The sequence below is a fragment of the Gopherus evgoodei genome, chromosome 9, assembly GCF_007399415.2.
Source record: "Gopherus evgoodei ecotype Sinaloan lineage chromosome 9, rGopEvg1_v1.p, whole genome shotgun sequence".
NCBI classification, from domain to species: Eukaryota; Metazoa; Chordata; order Testudines; family Testudinidae; genus Gopherus; species Gopherus evgoodei.
The window spans coordinates 81186736-81208538 of NC_044330.1; the positions used below are offsets into that span (position 1 = coordinate 81186736).

The window sequence follows — 21803 nt, forward strand, 5'->3', positions numbered from 1 at the left end:
CATTATGGACCACTTATTAAAATACCAAATAATGTCAAGTGAGAATGGAAGATGCAACAGAACCAAGACACTATTCAGAGACATGACAGTAACTGTGATAACTGCTCCCAGTTCTGCTTTATTCTGTTTTAGAAACAAGACAAAAGTTCATCCTATAAATAGGTAAGTAAATATGCCCTTTCCTCATTCAAAAACATTCTTTAAAAACCTAAACACACACACAAACAAATAATAGTTCAACTGAAAACATATGAATATAGTTTGGAATTCTGGTGACAATGCACAGTACAATTGATGGTTGGAAATTCAGTTTAGTGCTTCTATAGCATCTAGTAGGAAGATTGCTAGCTGGTTTAATAACTGAACACGCAAAGCACATAGACCCTCTGAGAACTATCATTTGGCTACTGAATCAACCAGCCAGATCAGATATTAGAACTGCAGTAAGTTAGGACTCAATCCTGGAAATCCTCACTCCTATTAGCACTCTCTTATGAGTCAGGGTTACTCACATAAGTAAGGATTGCAGGACCAGGCCCTTAATATGTTGTTTCTTAATCTGCTGAAGGAGGATTATTTTACCAGGGAACTTCATTCTGAAGCTGCATCTATATAGCCTGATCTTGTCAGATTCAAACTCAAAACTGCCATTGAACTCAACATGACTTTCACAGGTATAAAGACAGCAGGACTGGGCCCCAAGATAAATTTTATCATCTTACAGAGCTGATATAAAATATAGAACCTCTAAATAAAAGTGAATGTTAGATTTCTGCCCCACCTACTTAGTATCACTGCAGCAATCGCCACATTACAAAAATGAACTATGTTTTGGTTTAATGTAATATCAAACATGTGACCCACTGTCCCTTCTGCAACCAGTATGAACATGTCCCACTCTATTATAGACAGGTTCAACCAAGTTCAATATCCACTGTAGCAAAGAAGGCTAGGTTGTCTAACAAGCTTTACTACAAAAGGCGCTGAAGCTGGTTGACCTATCCACACACTCTAGATCAGTGGCGCTCAACCTTTCCAGGCTACTGTCTCCCTTTCAGGAGTCTGATTTGTCTTGCGTACCCCCCAAGTTTCACCTCACTTAAAAACTACTTGCTTACAAAATCAGCCATAAAAATACAAAAGTGTAACAGCACACTATTACTGAAACATTGCTGACTCTCATTTTTACCATATAATTAATAAATCAATTGGAATATAAATATTGTGCTTATATTTCAATATACAGAGCAGTATAAACAAGTCACTGTATGAAATTTTAGTTTGTACTGACTTTGCTAGTGCTTTTTATATAGCCTGTTGTAAAACATAGCAAATATCTAGATGAGCTGATGTACCCCCTGGAAAATCTGTGTACCTCGCGGGGTACACGTACCCCTGGTTGAGAACCATTGATCTAGATCAGTTAGGTTCAACGTTAGTTTGGGGAGGGAGTGTAGATGTGGAGTAGAAACTGTATTTGACACACATTTTCTAACACAGATCATTTAAGTGGTGTGGATACATTGATGAGACTAATAATCTTAATTCCAGCAACAGGGCATGAAACTATTGATATGAATTAATAGTAATGGGGGGGAAGATATTCACTACATTAATTTTGTGGCTGCTACATATACTGAAATTTTAAAGCAAGTCTTTTGGTTTAAAGCAAGTCAGATTTGCTTTGCAAGCTAACCGAATAGGATCCTTTCCAACACTGAAAATACCAAGCCAAAAACGCCTAACAAAAATCAAACTAATATAATGAGAAAACATTCTAAAACAATTTTATTGGAATGATACATCAATAATTAGTAAGAAAGAAAGAGCCTGATGCCTCATCACCTTACTTCTATATAGAAAAAAAAGGGCAGGAAGAAATGAACAAGTTCTTCTTAAGATGCAACATCCATAACTGATATAAAAACATAGTAACGTGAACCACAGAACCAATGTGTTGAAAACACCACACAGGTATATTCTCACCTCCGTCACTCCTAAACATATGCATGAAATCTACATTAATACTAATGAGAGTTCTACATGTAGGCCAAAACAAGAACAGATCACTTAGGTATTTTTCAGTTTGTGTTCATGCTTTGTGTCCCAGACACCAGAAGAAATAAGCCAGTTCTTGTCTTCACACTGCTTCCTCAGGAATGCAGCTGCAATTTGAGTGTTACCATCTGGCAAAGAGGAGGGCCTGGAAGGGAGAACTGACATTGCTTTCTTAAAACTTGGCAACTTTCTCAAAGATTAGAAATAGAGATGACCTTGTTCCAGAATGTTTTGTGTCACTGAGCTGACAAAATTTGGCAATAATTTTCAGTTATAGCTTCTTCAAATAATGGATGCAATTCTCAAAAAGTAATGCCACATTTTGTTTACACAGGAAACACAGTGAATCAGCAGGAGTATAGCAAGCTGTGTGTCAAATTCCATTTTCTTCACAAAACTCCTTTCAATATTCTTATTCATTTCCTCAAACTCGTCTAGTGATAGAAGAGATACTTTCTTATATAGAAAGACTAAATCATGCTGAATCATGAAAGGCAGATACCTGATTTAAAACAACAAAAATAAAAACTCCAACAATAGTCTCCTCCCCTCCCCAGCAATTAATAGTAAGCCTTCTAGAGAGAAAGCACAAAACATGCTATGGGTTGGTTCATCCTGAAGATTAGGCAACATTTAACTGTCCTATTTTCATATACACAGGGACAAGGGTCAGGCATCTGCAAGCAGAAACTACAAAATGTCTATTCCCAGGCTCAAAATTAGAAAAACATGGACTAAATGCTAATGTAACTAGCCAGGTTCCAAACAGCATTACAGGTGGAGTCCTGCTCATGCTAAAATCTATGGGAATTTTGCCATTGACTTGTGTGGGAGCCAGACTGCTCTCACAACTGTGCAAGGAAAAACATTTCTCTGCTACTTATTTAGGTGTTGATGAACACACTTCTGGCACCTGGGGAAATGCAGAGCCCAAAAGAAATATGTTGGCAATAGGAAAATATTTAATTATTCTGTTGTAGAGTATAATTAAGTCTTTACTTCTATCCTGTCACTAATTTTGGATCTTAGAATTATAAATGTCTCAGGAAGCATTTTAACGCACTGCATAACTTTTATTGCATCAATATAAGTAACTGCATGGCCATGATATGCTACAGTTTGCAAGCGGCATAAAACCTCTATAAGTCTTTTGCTGATTTTACCACCTTATTCTATGTTGTTATAAAGCAGATGAAAATAAAATTTGTGTGCTGTGCTTGTAGAATGCCCCTGCAACTACAGTAAAGGCTACATATCACTGTTTTATGGTGTCGATGCATTCTGGAAGGAAGAGTGGTTTATACTGTGCAAGATATTTAAAAATCACACATGTAAATTTTAAAACTACTCCTTACCACTTCAAGTGCACCTATAATTAGGATTTTAAATCAGTCTTCATGATTTTCCAGGGGATGGCTATAATATGCAGGCTATGTGAATTCCCCTTTGCCAAATATCTGATGTATACCTAAGGCATGGAATGGGTTAATATTGCACTTGGTGAATTCACGTATACAGAATGCTGTTCTTTAATTGGATTCACTAATTCCATGGTAATACAAATCAACTTTTAAAACTTGAAAGAAACCCCCCCCACTCAATTACAATATTTTTTACAACTCAAACTTTTACTTTTAGTTCCCCATATGAAAAACTACTATATGCAACTAGTAACGACTAGAACGTGCAACCAAATGCCTAAAACTATAAACAAATGTGACCTTGTAGAATATTACATTAAAGGCTTTAGCTCTTACACATGTAAGGAAATGCCATTTCTGGCCATTTTGGCTTATTTGTGATACTGCCTAGGAATTAGTCCATATTGTATTTCACTGAAGTGCACTAAATCTAGCACACAGACACATAATCAAGTCATGGTTAGAGAGCTACGTGGTGAACGTGCCAATGGAAATGTTATCCACTGCTCAATCTCTTTTTTGTGGAAAAGGCCCACATTGGTCGCTTAAATGAGAAATACAGGGCAATGTTTTGGTTTTTTTTAGGTCTGCACAATGTGTTACAATTTTAAATCTTCATTCTACAAAATAACAAGTGTCATAATTTCCATAAACGATTACAATGGTTACTACGCTACACAACACTTCGAATTTCATTTTAAGCCACAATTTAAAAAGACATTGAGAAATTACTGTATTTTTGTATTGTTCAATAACATTTGAGGCAATTCAGGCACTAGAGTTATTTGATAAGGTTTTATGTTGTTGCTTGTTTTCTACTATGTTTAAATAGCTGGATCTCTAGGTGTAAGTTTATCTGCATAATTAGTACTAAAATAGGTTTTCTTTAAGTTTACAAAAATGGACACAATTGCCTAGACATAGTTTAAACCACTTTAAATCAACCATTTCTAATTGATTCAGTTACCTATGATTCTAACTTTGCAATAGTGTCTTCCATGCTCTCTACCCTAATGTTCCCATACTCACCGTGTTCAAATTTATATTCATGTATCGTGGATGCTGCAAGCACCAATCAAAATGTTAGAAATTAAATCTATTTTTCTTGAAGCAGAGACAATTTTCTGTTTTATAAAAAAGTTGTGGAAGTTCCCTTTACAGAACATTTAAGGCAGTTGAGATTCATGCTTGCTGCTTTGCCAGTGCTTCAGCTTCCTGAAATAATAAAATAAGGATTAATAAGTACTTTATCAAAGGTAGCAATCTGTATATATTTGTTACAAGTGGACATCTGTACTACATGATAAAAAAATTACAATGATATATAGCCAAAAAAGCAAGTCGCCCTGAGCCTTCAAGTCAAATGAAGATCTCCCATTTACTTCTCTGGGGCAAGGTCCTGCCATTCATTGATAAGGGCCCACTCCCCTAAAGTGCTAAGTATCCTCAGCTTCCACTGAATTCAAATGGGAATTGCAGGTGTAATCAAAGAATGCATGTTCTCTCCACTAGCTGCTAAGTTTTCCAGACCATGATAGGTCATGTTTGCTATCCAAACAGTGTGTTAAAAGTAAAAGATCAGATTTAATATTCTCTTTTATTATTCATGTTATGCTACAAAAAATGATTAAAACATTGCTAAAGCCTAGAGGATGACAGACTTTTTGAAGCATGACTGCTAGGTAAGATGGAGGGAGGGGGGAACTTTGTATAAAAAAGCATGAAGCAATTTCACTATGGAAATATAAAACAGGTTCTTGGAGAGATTTAATTTACTGTCTAAATTAATACTATGATGCAGTGAGAAGTGGCTAATTAACTTTGTCATAACAGAAACAATGTAACAGACATGTCAACTAAGCTGAAAATTCTCATTACTAAGCAATTCTAGAGAAGAAACTGTTCAAAAAAATACCCCACACCTTCTGGTCTTCAGTTTTCAGAAGGAAAGAGAATAGACTGACAAAATGGAGGGAATGCAAAAGGAGACTTACTTTTCTCAAAGTCACTTTTGCTATTGTCCTCTTTATTTCTTAACAAAAATTAAGATTAAAATCTAATTAAATTTAATGCCAATTAGATCCACTGTAAGTTTCTTCACACTAAGGGCCAGATTTCCAAGAGCTCAGCACTCAGCATCTTCCACTGTGGTACTTATGGCCAGGTTTTCAAAAAGAGATCATCACACAATGTGCTGAGGTTTTTTTAAAATCTGGCCATTTATTTTGGTGCTTAAATGGGAGCTGTCATAAACAGATAAGTAAGAGTTAATAGAACAGAAGTACTTCATATCTCTTTTGCCTGTAAAGGGTTAACAAGATCAGTGAGCGTGGCTGTCACCTGACCAGAGGACTAATCAGGGGACAGGATACTTTCAAATCTTGAGGGAGGGAAGTTTGTGTGTGCGCTGTTAGATTTTGGTTGTTGTTCATTCTGGGGGCTCAGAGGGACCAGACGTGCAACCAGGTTTCTCTCCAATCTCTCTGATACAGTCTCTTATATGTCCAGAATAGTGAGTACTAGGTAGATAAGGCAAGTTAGGCTTATGTTTGTTTTCTTTATTTGCAAATGTGTATTTGTCTGGAAGGATTTTTATTTGTACTTGTATACTTAGGCTGGGAGGGTATTCCCAGTGTCTATAGCTGAAAGACCCTGTAACATATTCCATCTTAAATTTACAAAGATAATTTTTTACTGTTTTCTCTTTCTTTAATTAAAAGCTTTTCTTGTTTAAGAACCTGATTTTTTTTTTTTATTCTGGTGAGACCCCAGGGGACTGGGTCTGGATCCACCAGCGAATTGGTGGGGAGAAAGGAGGGAAGGGGGAGAGAAAGGTTAATTTTCTCTCTGTGTTAAGATTACTTTCTCTCTCAGGGAGAGTCTGGGAGGGGAAGAGAGAAGGAGGGGGGAAGGTGAATTTTCCTCTCTGTTTTAAGATTCAAGGAGTCTGAATCACAGTGATCTTCCAGGGTAACCCAGGGAGGGGAAGTCTGGGAGAGGCAAAGGTGAGGGAAAGGGTTTACTTTCCTTGTGTTAAGATCCAGAGGGACTGGGTCTTGGGGGTCCCCGGGCAAGGTTTTGTGGGGACCAGAGTGTACCAGGCACTGGAATTCCTGGTTGGTGGCAGTGCTACAAGTACTAAGCTGGTAATTGAGCTTAGAGGAATTCATGCTGGTACCCCATCTTTTGGACGCTAAGGTTCAGAGTAGGAATTATACCATGACAGGAGCAGAGCTCTTTTGAAACTCTGATACTACATCATGAGCGTGAACAGTTCTGTCTGGTTTACAAATAAACAATAGAAGTAAATCAATACTCAGAAAAGGGAAATCTATGCAAAATGTTTACAAAATTCCTCATGTGAAGGAGAAGAGAAGAGGCACAGTGAATGATGTCAGCCAAAGGGGAGTATGTGCCCTGCATATTTCCATTACCTTAGAATTGGTGGGTGATTCTGGGTTGTTGGGGTGTTTTTTTTTGGCCATTTGCCTGTGTATCATATCTTACTCCCTTTAAATTCAAGTGTGAGGGAACAGCATGTAGCTCTGCACCACTGATTCAGGTCTCCTATACTCCCTGTAATCTGTACTCTGCTCTGATGGCAGAGCATCAGTCACCTGGTGGTATGGGAGGCATCCACACAACGTTTATTCAATAGGGAGGTGGCAGAGAAGTGGGGTGGGAAAGGAGCAGAGAGGAAAGAAGGGCAACAGGGCAGGGGAGGAAAAAGATGCCCCATGTTTTCCAGAGAATAGCAGTATCTCACAGGGCAGCATGGAATAGATGAAAGATGTTATGCTTCTTGTCAGTTTCTAGCAACTCCCTCTGGCCAGATATCAGCCCGCTATGCCAGAGGGAAAGGCACCACAGTCCAGCCCTTTGGGAGCAGGGAGTTCAGAACACCCTTCCCATCACAAAGTGCACTCCATAGAAAACCCTATGGCCCTATTTCTCTCAAACATCAATCAGCTTCTCTTCTCTCTCAGACTCAGTCCTGCAAGATATTTAGGAAGGGCTCAGCTCTTCAGAGGATTGGGCTCCTTGCTACTCTCCCTTTTCAAAACCTTCCTTAAAGCTAATTTCTCCCACGATGCCTTTCACTGAGCACACTGTCAGCCCTTAACAAACAATGAGTCATAAGCTTTAACTCCTCAAGTCATGCATACATGCAAGAGACCAGCATCCCTTGAAGCCTGGACAATCAATGTATCAAGCTGTCTATGTTTACTTTATTCCAGTGTTTTGTATAGGATCATGTATTTCCCCCCTAAGTGTGCAGAGCATTGAACAAACCACTGATGCTCAATAAATAGCTATTTGTATCTCTAATAATGTTGTACAGGCTTGGCTCCTAATGCTCTTCACTTTACATAACACCTTTGTACAGCTGTCAAAAAAATTCTCTGAACCTCTCACAGAACACAGAGGGCGTGCTGTCAAAACTCATCTCTCCCAGATGTGTGGTATGCAGCTGCTCTGATACCTCATTCCATTTTACATAACACTGTTCAAAGGGATTATGTAAATAGCTATTTTATAATGTAGCCAAGCATGGTCCCTCCAGCTGCAAGGATGTTTTCCTTATCTGCAATACACCGATATCCAAACATTTTAAGGTAAATTTCTCATTTTAAGTAACAGCCAATCAGTATGATCTGGAAGCACACTTGCCAGAAGTTAGGCTGATAGCAAAAGTAATAGCAACTCTGTGGGTACAAATCACACACTATAGGGTTATCTCCCATTTATTAAATGGTCCCCTAAAACTTAGAAGGCAATATAGGGATTAAATAAATAATGCTACTGCACACCTGTTTCTCTCTTTTTTACAATGATCTTTTCCTTCCAGTCACCCTTAATCAGGCTGACAAATGGCCGCACCCACCAGGAGAGTGTGTTTTCCTTCACTGCAGTTACTAAGTGTTGGTCAAAGAATTAATCAAGTTGGTTATGTCAGCTGCGATGTTTCTACATGGGACATCAGTGACAGCCCCTTACAGGACCCAGCCCTCTAAGTGTCCACCAGTCCCACTGAACCTCATTGACTTCAGTGGGAGGGGAGCATGCTCAGCCCCTTCCAGGATCAGGCTCAGATTGAGCAATCTGCTTCTATTGATAGATACACAATTCACTGATTTCAGTGGGGCTGCATGGTTGGAACAGAACAGAATCTGGCTCAGTGTGTTTTTGTCTTTCGGTCTGACTGAACTCCTTTGGGGGAATATCGAGTGCGGAGCCCAAGCAGGCAGGCTGTGTGCGGAGAGAATTCTGAGCACATGGTGTGTATGTGGGTGCGTAGGAATTCTCTTGCATAGCTGTGGGGCTGCTCCACAGCTCCTACTGCAGCAGCTCCTGCTCTGGCAGGTCTGGCCTGCTCTCAAAAGCTCTGTGAGTGACATCGCTCACAGAGCCGAAGTCTTTGCTCTGCCCTCCTACGTGGTAGAAATGCACTGGTTCCACTGCACGCAGGGACCTCCAATGCCTGGAGGGCTGGGGCTAGGATTTGCCCCCCGAGATTTTTTTGCATGAGCAATAAGTGATTGCAGGTATGAGTGATTGGGGCTAGTTTTTGTGCATTTGTCCAATCTGCACAGATTCTGTTCAATATTCTGCAGATGCTCCCAAAACCTGACATGGGTGCATTTAAAATATTCCTAAGGAATTTAAATAAATATTGCATTGTGCATAACTGGCCTTTTGACCCCATTAAACTTTAATATAGGCATGGACCACTGTCTTTTGTTACTCTGGAACTTTGTAGATCTGACACAAAGAACGAATGGGCCATATTCATCACTAGTGTAACTCCACTGATATCAATGGAGTTACCTCAGAGATTAATCTGCCTGCCCCCCAGAATTTTGAGCCTCAACCTGACCTACAACTGCACCTGTTAATACTAACTGCTCACAGACTATCTTAGCTCAGGTGTCTGGATGAAATGTATGCAGAATGGAGCGTTTCAAGTCGCCTCCTAATTCTTAAATAAATAAAGGTTATCTATGTGAACCAAAGGGCTGGTACTAAAAACCTTAACAGAGACTCAGGAATCCTAATGACCTCCAGTAAAATGCATAAAGCATTCATGTCCTATCACATCAAAATCAAGGGAGGAATTCAGTTTGGTGGATCTCTATTTTAGCAACCCACTTTATAAATGGTAAAGAAAAAGACACAGCTTCAGGTAATGGAGGCTGTGGAAGAAAAGAACATTCTAAGGGTATGGCTACACTTGACATTTTAAAGCGCGGCAGCGCTTTGAAGTGTGAGTGTGGCGGAGCACCAGCGCTGGGAGAGAGCTCCCCCAGCACTGCATGTAAACCACATCCTCTACAGGTGTAGCTTGCAGCGCTGGGAGCCGTGCTCCCAGCGCTGCGGCACTGATTACACTGAGGCTTTACAGCGCTGTATCTTGCAGCGCTCAGGGGGGTGTTTTTTCACACCCCTGAGCGCGAAAGTTGCAGTGCTGTAAAGTGCCAGTGTAGCCAAGGCCTAAGATTGATCTATCTATGGCAAATCGGTTGCAAAAAACCTGAGCAGCATATTCAAGACATGTTCCGTTGCAAAATCTTAGTGGCTTGTTTATTTGAATTTCTTTTTTTAATTTTTTCTTTTTTTTTTGCCTCTTTCAATTTCTTTTTCCCAGGATTTCTAGTGAAATTTACTAGAATGGAAGTTCCTCTGAGCAGGGATTGTGTACAGAAGACACTGTCCAAAGTCAATAGACATCAAATACTAATGCAGGGCCTGATCTAGCTCCTATTTCAGTCAACAGGGGCTTTGCCATTAACTTAAATGGAATCAGGATTGGGGCCACTGTGAAGTTACAAAACTAATGTCAACTATTACAATAACAAGTCTGCACAATGAATTATCCTGGTCTAAAGATTGTGTGTGTGCGTGAGAGTGAGAGAAGATAAGCCTCTTGGTAAATGCTGCATCCTCCAAACACATGGAGCAGTAATGCCCATGCTCAAAGCAAAAATGACTTTAGAAAGTGAATGTCAGATCCACTGGAATACATACACACAGCAACCACAACACATTAACAGACAAAACTGAAGGAAGCTATGGCAGAGGAAATGCAGTGAGCCAGAAGCTCTTGCAGGAGACCCTTTGCTAGTGGGGAAAAGTTTTGGCCTGGAAGTCAGAGGACTAGGGAGAGCAGACTCCAGAGAAGTATGGGGAGTTGCCCCAGCAATGAAGGACTGGGAGTGGCTTGCCAAAGCAGGAAAGTTCCTGAGACACTTGTGGAGTTTTGAGACAGTACCTAAGAGAGGACCCGCTGTACTCAGTTTAAGGCTATGGTTAGACTTTTTGTGTGTGTTTGTTGAAGTCATGCCCATGAAACCAGACCCTAAAGAGGGGTATTTCTGAACAGAGACTTCTTTTGTGAGTCATTGAGGGGAAACTGAGGTAGATACGTGTGTAGCGACCTGCAGGTCACAAGGGGTTGCTTGCGAAGCAGCAAGCCTGTTCACAGCTCTTTTGTCCTTGTCCAGTCGCAATAGGTAATGTCATGTTCTGTCTAGTCAAATACTCCCCACTCGCTGCAGCTTCCTGCTGCACTTTACAAGGGAATCATCTCATCCCTTCTGAAGTATGCCTATTTAGTAACTAGTGGGGCTGTCAAGTGATTAAAAAAATTAATGGTGATTAATTGTGCAAATAAATATATCTCAATTAACGGTGCGACTAATCATGCTGTTATACAATAATAGAATACCATTTAATTAAATATTTTTGAATGTTTTCTACATTTTCAAATATATGGATTTCAATTACAACACAGAATACAAAATGTACAGTGCTTACTTTATATTTATTTTTATTACAAATATTTGCAAAGTAAAAAAGCTAAAATAGTATTTTTCAATTCCCCCATTACAAGTACTGTAGTCAAATCTCTATCATGAAAGTTGAACTTAAAAATGTAGAATTAGGTACAAAAAAATACATTCAAAAATAAAACAATGTCAAATGTAAAGCCTACAAGTCCACTCAGTCCTACTTCTTGTTCAGCCACTCACTCAGACAAACAAGTTTGTTTACATTTAAGGAGATACTCCAGCCCCTCTCTTGTTTACAATGTCACCTGAAAGTGAGAACAGACGTTTGCATAGCACTGTCATAGCCGGCATCACAAGGTATTTACATGCCAGATGCGCTAAAGACTCAGACGTCCCTTCATGCTTCAACCACCATTCCAGAGGACACACATCCACGCTATAACAGGTTCTGCTTGTTAATGATTCAAAACAATGCGGACCAATGCATGTTCATTTTCATCATCTGAGTCAGATGCCACCAGCAGAAGATTGATTTTCTTTTTTGGTGGTTCAGGTTCTGTGGTTTCCTCATCGGAATGTTGCTCTTTTAAGACATCTAAGAGCATGCTCTACACCTCGTCACTCTCAGATTTTGGAAGGCACTTCAGATTCTTAAACCTTGGGTCAAGTGCTGTATCTATCATTAGAAGTCTCACATTGGTACCTTCTTTGCATTTTGTCAAATCTGCAGTGGAAGTGTTCTTAAAACAAACATGTTTTGTTTGTCATCATCCGAGACTGCTCTAACATGAAATATATGGCAGAATGTGAGTAAAACAGAGCCGGGGTGTAGTGGGGTGGTCACCCCGCTCATGCCCTGTAGGGGTTAAAGCAGCCTCGGAGAGGGCTGTGGTGGAAAAGCTAGGCTGATTGGGAAAACAGCCACAGCTGTAGCCAGTGCAATCAGGGTCCAGCTGGCCCTTATAAGAGGGCAGTGGGTCAGAAAAAGACACTCTCTCTCTAGCTTCAGAGAGAGAAGGACCTGGCTGCCTGGGAAGCTGAGAAGGGTATCTAGAGTGGAGTAGTGATGGGGAAGAGCAAAGGGAGCTGGGGAGCTCCAGCCTAGCAAAGCTCCAGGCTGCGTTAAGGGCCCACAAAGGTACTGGGGCTGCAGAGGGGCAGCCCAGATTTAGGCAGAGGCAGCTGGTCCAATCCCCCTTCCCGATGATGAGTGGTTTATAGACTTCAGTCTGCCCTAGGGAGTGGGGGCTAGATGATGACTGGCCACTGAGGCATGATGGGGGTCGGAGGTTCCCCAGGATGGGGAGACAAATTGAGGGTTACTGCTAGACCCTGACACAGAGGGACACCAGGGTCCGGGAGGGCCATGGGGCCAGCAGCAGGCGGGACACCGGCCTACAGAGGGCACTTCAGGCTGGGAAGAGCTAACTCCCTAGATGACCAGCAGGAGGCGCCACACCGGTGAGTCATCTTGCCACAAGGGGACATAGAATCTCCCCCAAAGAGTTTAGCCACACATGTAATTAAAAAAATTTTTTTTAACGAGCATCATCAGCATGGAAGCATGTCCTCTGGAATGGTGGCCAAAGCATGAATGGGCATATGAACATTTAGCATATCTGGCATGTAAATGCCTTGCAATGCCAGCTACAAAAGTCCCATGCAAATGCCTGTTCTCACTTATTGGTGACACTGTAAATATGAAGAGGGAAGCATTATCTTCTGTAAATGTTAACAAACTTGTTTGTCTTGGCCGTTGGCTGAACGAGAAGTAGGACTGAGCGGACTTGTAGGATCTAAAAGTTTTACATTGTTTTGTTTTTGAATGCAGTTATATAACAAAAAAGAATCTACATTTGTAAGGTGCACTTTCACGATAAAAGAGAATGCACTACAGTACTTGTATGAGGTGAATTGAAAAATACTATTTCTTTTGTTTATCAGTTCTACACGCAAATATTTGTAATAAAGATATAAAATGAGCACTGTACATTTTGTATTCTGTGCTGCAACTGAAGTCTATATTATATATATAGTCTATATTATATATATATTTATTTGAAAACGTAAAAAAATCCCAAAATATTTAATAAATTTCAATTGTGATTCTATTGTTTAACAGCGCGATTAAACTGTGATTAATCATGATTAATTTTTTAAATTGCGATTAATTTGAGTTAATCGTGTGAGTTGTGATTAATCGACAGCCCTAGTAACTACGATTTGCTGCCCCCTCCCCACACCAACCCCCTGGGGTCTCTAGCCTATAAACAGGATCAGCCACCCTGTTACAAGAGTGTAAATAAAAGTTGTATACATTAGTCTGAAACAATACAGAATACCACCTACCTTTGAACCAGGAGGAGCAGTCAAGCCTAAAAAAGCATACACGGCATTATTCTCTCTAGCTTCGAAGAAAGCTTCATAATCCTTCATGGAAGGGGGGGGGGGGGAAGAGAGAGAGAGAGAGAGACTGATTATAAGCCATCCAAAAATAAAGGATTAGTTCGCTATAGTTTACCCAAGTCCACACTGAGCAAACAAACTTTTCAGGACTTGTGTGGCCTAAAGCACAATTCAGAGGGTCAATTCATATTTCTAGCATTAATTCTGGTATCCGTAAATTTAAAATTTAGTACTTGAGAAAGGTGCCAGGATGGCAACAGGTAAACCACAAGCAGTGACAGCTTCACCAGTATGCCTCGACTTTGACTGGAAAGCACCACATTCATGGCAATTCAGTCCTTGGTCTCTGCTGTTACTGCTGATAATTGCGCCAGATAAAGGCAGCAAATGCTGGGGTATGGACGCCTCTCCACAAGGACAGAGCTGAGCCCCCTAACTTGTTTCATCAGGGGAGATGTCAAAGTGTTGCTGCTAATCAGAGACGGCTTCAAACCTATTATCTGAATATGAAAAGCTACACTTCTTCGTATTACTAATCCTCAAGTCACAGCCTTGCCATTACAGTGGCATTGTTTTCAATGCTTTTGTGTATGTGAACGCACAAAAGCAAGTAGTTCTCCTCACTCTAAGGCCAACATCTGCCTTTACACACTGCTTTGAGGTAAGCCCAGTTAATGCACTAACCCAGTAAACACTAGATGTCTCTGCCTCATAATGTTTGGTGCTCAATTAAAGTTACAGAACTGCAGCACTAACATACACAGCCACTTCTCGGAAGGAAAGGGGAGCTGGAGAATGACGGAGAAACCACCACCACACACACCCCGCTTTCTGTGTATTTTCTAACACACAGAATGCACATCTGCCCTGAGCACAGAGACTCTATCCACACTTATCGGACCCATGAGCAAAGAGCTACACAGTGAAACTGGTTTTGACAAACACAGTTGTGAAACACTGGCTAATCACGCTTAGGAGGCTTGCCTAAGCCACCCGTCATTTTGAATACCAAACATCTCTAGCTCTGATTTCCAAAGTCACATTACAGACCTAATGGAGGATTTTTTCCTACCCTTTCTCCCCCTTTTCACTGAAGCTGTAAAACTGATTCTCTCTGCGTCTGATGGGGATGCTTTTGATGCAAGAATCCTGCCAAGCCATCTAGCTGTGGAATGCCAGTAATATGGAGAATGCTGAGTTGTGGGTTGAAGTTAGTGAGGGAGCTGCCATTGAGGGCAGGCTGCTTCACATGCCCCTCCATGAACAGGCGCAAGCATGAGAAATGAGCTGAATCAAAATCCTGTAGACTGGAATCAGCAGGGGAATGCTGTGGGCAGGAGCAATATCCCGGGAGGCACTGTGGCAGTTGGGAAGAGAGGGCGAAACAAGGAACTGCCAGTTTGTGTGAACTGGAGATCGCAGACGTTCGACTGTTGTTAAATTTGAACGTGTAACTTTCAGGTTTTAGTTTTTTAAATAACGTGTACAGATTTGTTAAATCCTCCTTGAAGCCCTTAGGCTGATACATGCTGGAGTTGTTTGATAACAAGTATTTTGATTGTCCTGCTTCTGCGTGATCCAGCAACTTGATTCCTAGCACAACTACTAGGAAAGCAACCCGTTCAGCTACAGAAGAGGGTGACCCTTGCATGGCAAGTTATTGATGCATAGAGTTTATAACTGCAGTTTATAAGTGTGAGCAACAAGGCTGATGTCGTGGTGGGAGTCTGCTACAGGCCACCAGACCAGGGGGATGAAGTGGATGAGGCTTTCTTCCAGCAACTAACAGAAGTTACTAGATCACAGGCTCTGGTTCTCATGGGAGACTTCAATCACCCTGATATCTACTGGGAGAGCAATACAGCGGTGCACAGACAACCCAGGAAGTTTTTGGAAAGTGTAGGAGATAATTTCCTGGTGCAAGTGCTGAAGGAACCAACTAGGGGCAGAGCTTTTCTTGACCTGCTGCTTACAAACCGGGAAGAATTAGTAGGGGAAGCAAAAGTGGATGGGAACCTGGGAGGCGGTGACCATGAGATAGTCGAGTTCAGGATCCTGACGCAAGGAAGAGAGGAGAGCAGCAGAATACGGACCCTGGACTTCAGAAAAGCAGACTTTGACTCCCTCAGGGAACTGATGGGCAGGATCCCCTGGGAAAATAACATGAGGGGGAAAGGAGTCCAGGATAGCTGGCTGTATTTTAAAGAATCCTTATTGAGGTTGCAGGAACAAACCATCCTGATCTGTAGTAAGAATAATAAATATGGCAGACAACCAGCTTGGCTAAACAGTGAAATCCTTGCTGATCTTAAACACAAAAAAGAAGCTTACAAGAAGTGGAAGACTGGACAAATGACAGGGAGGAGTATAAAAGTATTGCTCAGGTATGCAGGAGTGAAATCAGGAAGGCCAGATCACACTTGGAGTTGCAGCTAGCAAGGGATGTTAAGAGTAACAAGAAGGGTTTCTTCAGGTTATGTTAGCAACAAGAAGAAAGTCAAGGAAACTGTGGGCCCCTTACTGAATGAGGGAGGCAACCTAGTGACAGAGGATGTGGAAACAGCTAATTTTTTTTAATGCTTTTTTTTTTTTTTTTTGGCCTTTGTCTTCACGAACAAGATCAGCTCCCAGACTACTGCACTGGGCAGCAAAGTATGGGAGGAGGTGACCAGCCCTCTCTGGAGAAAAAAGTGGTTCAGGACTATTTAGAAAAGCTGGAGGAGCACAAGTCCATGGGGCCGGATGCACTGCATCCGAGGGTGCTAAAGGAGTTAGCGGATGTGATTGCAGAGCCATTGGCCATTACCTTTGAAAACTCATGGTGATCCGGGGAGATCCCACATGATTGGAAAAAGGCTAACATAGTGCACATCTTTTAAAAAGGGAAGGAGGAGAATCCGGGTAACTACAGGCCAGTCAGCCTCACCTCAGTCCCTGGAAAAATCATGGAGCAGGTTCTCAAGGAATCAATTCTGAAGCACTTAGAGGAGAGGAAAGTGATCAGGAACAGCCAGCATAGATTCACTAAGAGTAGGTCATGCCTGACTAACCTAACTGCCTTCTATGATGAGATAACGGCTCTGTGGATGAGGGAAAGCAGTGGATGTGTATTCCTTGACTTTAGCAAAGCTTTTGATACGGTCTCCCACAGTATTCTTGCCAGCAAGTTAAAAAAGTATGGGCTGGATGGAAATCTGGCTAGATCATCGGGCTCAACAGGTAGTGATCAATGGCTCCATGTCTAGCTGGCAGCTAGTATGAAGTGCAGTGTCCCAAAGGTTGGTCCCGGGGCTGGTTTTGTCCAGTATCTTCATTAATGATCTGAAGGATCTCGTGGACTGCACCCTCAGCCAGTTTGCAAATGACAAATGGTAGATACGCTGGAGGGTAGGGATAGCATATAGAGGGATCTAGACAAATTAGATGATTGGGCCAAAAGAAATCTGATTAGCTTCAACAAGGACAAGTGCAGAGTCCTGCACTTAGGATGGAAGAATCCCATGCACTGCTACAGACTAGGGACTGAATGGCTAGGCAGCAGTTCTGAAGAAAAGAACCTAAAGGATACAGTGGACGAGAAACTGGATATAAGTTGACAGTGTGCCCTTGTTGCCAAGAAGGCTAATGGCATTTTGGGCTGTATAAGTAGGAGCATTGCCAGCAGACTGAGGGACATGATCGTTCCCCTCTATTCGACATTGGTGAGGCCTCACCTGGAGCATTGTGTCCAGTTTTGGGCCCCACACTGCGAGGAGGATGTGGAAAAATTGGAAAGAGTCCAGCAGAGGACAACAAAAATGATTAGGGGGCTGGAACACATGACTTATGTGGAGAGGCTGAGGGAGCTGGGATTGTTTAGTCTGCAGAAGAGAAGAATGAGGGAGGATTTGATAGTTGCTTTCAACTACCTAAAGGAGGTTCCAAAGAGGATGGCTCTAGACTGTTCTCAGTGGTATCAGATGACAGAAGAGTGATGGTCTCAAGTTGCAGTGGGGGAGGTTAAGGTTGGACATTAGGAAAAAAATTTTTTCACAAGGAGCGTGGTAAAGCACTGGAATGGGTTACCTAGGGAGGTGGTGGAATCTCCTTCCTTAGAGGTTTTTAAGGTCAGGCTTGACAAAGCCCTGGCTGGGATGATTTAGTTGGGGATTGGTCCTGCTTTGAGCAGGGGGTTGGACTAGATGACATCGTGAGGCTCCTTCCAGCCCTGATAGTCTATGATTCTACGATTCTCTCTGCTGTGCATGCTGCATGTGTACACACAGAACATGCATTCTCAGGTAAAACAAGCAGATACCAATTCATGTTTACAGTGGAACTGATAAGAAGGTGGGGGTCCATGTATAATTTAAGTTCCTGCAAGCTGAATTCCTGTGATTTGGATCCAGCTTTCAAGTAACTGCCAAGTAGATTCGTCACTCATGAGAATTTTTGCAGCAACAGAGTGCTGCTCTCTTGGCATTCCTCCTCCAGCTGATGATTCTTTACACATAAAAAGAAACGACATCTATTTTAGCCTGTTAGGATCTGAACAAGTAGCTTAATCTCCCATTAACGTCAATGGAAGCTGGGGATCTCATCATCTGGTAGGATCAGAACCTATGGGAACCATACTCTAGATCAGTGTTTCCCAAACTGCGTTCCGCACGATGTGAATAGGTGTTCCGTGAAAGAATTGTAATTAAAAATACAGTCTTTAATTTTTTTTAATTTTAAATTTAGCATATTTGAAGCGCACTTTACAACTCTCTTTGAATGACTATAATTTAATAAAAAAAACTCTTTTTCCGGCTATTGATAGATCTCGTATTGAATAGCATGGCGTAAAGAGAACATGGCACACAAGCATGTTGACGTCTACCCCTTTCGGGCACATATCAGTTAGTGACGTTGTACCCCTTCCACTCGAGGCTGTGCGAACTGCAGCGGTATGCACACACCATTCTCTTTACACCATGGTGAACATAACATATTCACTCAACAGGTTCAAACTTGTGGGTCTTCACTGTGTGTGCGATAAGCACAACTAAACTAGCTTCGCCGAAACAATATAAATATTCGTGAGAAAGAAAATTTGACAAAAATCAGTATTTCTAAATATTGTTACTAAACTTAATCACCATGGATTTGTGGCTAAAACAAGGAACTTTGAAACAAAAAGCAAGTTCTTCTGTTAATCCAGCTGTGGCCGAAATAAATGAGCAAAATATTGTGACACCTCAAAGTGAGGATGAGCAATCGCAGTCTTTTGTTACCGAAAGATCCGTTAATACTAGTGAGTTATCCAAGGTGAAAGAATTTCCACCGAAGTATATCAAAAAACAAGCAGCAGCAGGTGTTAAAAGACCAAAACGAAAGTATGATGCAAGTTGTGTCTTTCTGTTTTACATGTGTTGGAAATAAAGATGTTCTTGATACGCAGTGCGTCGTGTGCAATACTAGCAAAACAGTTCATTGGCTCCTGCTAAACTTCGAAGGCATTTGGAAACCAAGCATGCTGAATACTAAGACAAAGAGGTAAGTTTTTTCAAAAGGCAGCATGACTCACTTGGAAATTGTAAACTTTTGATGATTAAAATTGCTAAAACAGACAATGAAAGTGCAACAGAGGCATCTTATCGAGTAAGTTACCGTATAGTACTTGCTGGAGAAGCTCACGCTATTGGAGAAATGCCTATCAAGCCTTGCGCGAAAGATATTGTAACGTGCATGTTGAGCGAGCAGTCTGGTAAAAAAAATTGATGCTGTACAGTTCTCAAATAATACTGTTGCACACCACATTAAAGATCTTGCTGATGACATAGAAAAACCTAGTTTGCAGACTGAAAATTTGCCATGAGTATTCATTGCAGCTAGATGAGTCCACTGACGTTTCAGGACTTGCTGTGCTACTAGTATTTGTCTGATATAGATTTAATAATATTATTGAAGAGGGCCTGCTCTTATGTGAATCTCTACAAAGCAACACAACTGAAGAAGAAATATTCAACTGCATCAACAATTTTATCAGAAAGCATGAAATTAGTTGGGGAAAATGTATTGATGTATGTACTGATGGTGCTTGGGTAATGATCGGGAAGATGAAGGGAGCTGTAACGCAAATCATAAGTGTGGCACCAGAAAGCACTAAGAGCTATTGTGTTCTACACAGACTAGCATCTGCAGTTAAAAAAAAATACCAGCATATCTGAAAATTGTGCTCGATGAAGCAGTACAAATTATCAATTTTGTCAAATCTCGACCACTTCAATCCAGGTATTTAAAATTTTGTGCGAGGAAATGGGTAGTCAGCACAAAGCACTTCTTTTACATATGGAAGTGAGGTGGCTATCCAGAGGAACAGTGCTTGTGAGGCTTTTTGAGCTTCGTAGTGAACTACTGGTATTCTTTACTTCAGATAATTCAGGATGAAAATTTAATGGCTGTCTGACAAATTCCTCATGGCTAATGAGACTTGCATATCTTGCAGATATTTTTGCAAAATTAAAAAAATTAATCTGTTGCTGCAAGGAAAGAATGTGATTATTTTTACTACAATGGATAAAATTTTGTTGTTAAAAAAGAAACTGCAATTCTGGGCATCTTCTGTAGAACAGAATAACTTCAACTGCTTCCCTACAGTACATGAATTTCTGACTGAAATAAATTCTACAGTCCATGAAGAAGTTTCCAGCACCATTTTACAGCACTTGCGTGACTTGCAGGCCTCTTCATTAGAATATTTTCCTACAACTAATGATGATAATGCTTGGGTTGGAAATCCATTTGTAATTACAGCCAAACCAGTCAGCTTTACTGCGCATGATTATGGAAGCCTAATAGACTTAATTTCTGACTCTGATTTGAAACAAAAGTTTAAGGACCTTCTGCTGAATAATTTTTGGAGCAGCCTATAGAAGAGTACCCTAATGTGGCTAAACATGCAGTTCAAGTGCTCCTTCCTTTTGCTACAACTTATTTGTGTGAGATGGGATTTTCGTATTATACTGCAACAAAAACCAAATATAGGAATACACTTGATGCTGCGCCTGACACGAGGATTCAACTGTCCAGCATTACTCCTAATATTAAGCGAATTTGTGACAGAAAAATGCAGAAACACCAATCCCATTAAATCCAAATTTATATTTCTGTTTATAAAAATTGATTTTCCTAGTAAAAATCTAATTTGTTTGGTGTTAGTATGTGTATGTATATACACAGGTTTGGTGTTTTTTTTTTAAGTAGAACAGTTTAATTTTTACTCTTGCACTTGATTTTTGTACTACTTTATACATGCTTTCCAGTTAGAAATTGTTAGTTCAAATTATTTTAATTTTTAATTTTTGCTTTGTTTTATAAAATAAAATACATTTGAGCCCAAATAAGGCAATTTTTTATTTGAAAACCAATCGACTACAAAATAGTATTATAAGTGTTCCATAATAGGCTAAAAAGTGTTCCGTGGCCAAAAAAGTTTGGGAAATGCTGCTCTAGACCAATAGATTAGAGTACCAAAAATCTCCGGTATGATGGGTAGTAAAATCTGCCTCTCTGCCATTTGATCCATTAAATCATTTAGATAAGAGAAATGCAGCAGATCTCATTTATCTGGACTTCAGTAAAGCATTTAATATGGGATATCATTAGTGAAGCTGGGGATTAGTACAAGAATTGTAAGTTAAGTGATTGGGTAAATTGGAAACAAAAATGGGTTGTGTTGAAGAGAGAACTATCAGGCTGGAGGAAGTACTACTGGGGTTCCTCAAGGATTAGTCTTGAGACTGATCTTATTTAATATTTTCAGGAATGATCATGGCACAAAAAGTAAGAATGTGCTAATGAAATCTGCAGATGACAAAAAGTTGGGAGGTGTTGACAACACAGAGGAGGATCAGAATATTATACAGAAAGACCTAGAGGACTTTGAGCGCAGGAGTAACAGAAATAGGATGAAATTTAATAGTACAAAGTACAAAGACATGCACTTAGGGACTAATAAGAACTTCTAATATAAGCTGGGTGCTCTTCAGTTGGAAATGACAGAGTAGGAGAAAGACCTGGGTATATTAGTTGGCCACAGGATGACTATGAACAACCAATGTGATGCAATCCTAGGATGTACCAGGCAAGCTATTTTCAGTAATGA

The 21803-nt window shown here is 40.7% G+C and overlaps 1 protein-coding gene across 1 annotated transcript in view; it reads right to left on the reverse strand.

The window, feature by feature from the left end:
• Nucleotides 1-1771: 1771 nt before the first annotated feature.
• The window catches only part of SH3BGRL (SH3 domain binding glutamate rich protein like), a 63712-nt gene continuing 43680 nt past the window's right edge, over nucleotides 1772-21803 (reverse strand). Inside the window, exons 3-4 of the mRNA XM_030575433.1 lie at nucleotides 13619-13699; nucleotides 1772-4694 (exon numbers count right to left, since the gene is read on the reverse strand). Of these exons, the coding sequence (XP_030431293.1) occupies nucleotides 4662-4694; nucleotides 13619-13699 (114 nt within the window). The 3' untranslated portion in view covers nucleotides 1772-4661. The remainder of the gene's footprint in view (nucleotides 4695-13618; nucleotides 13700-21803) is intronic.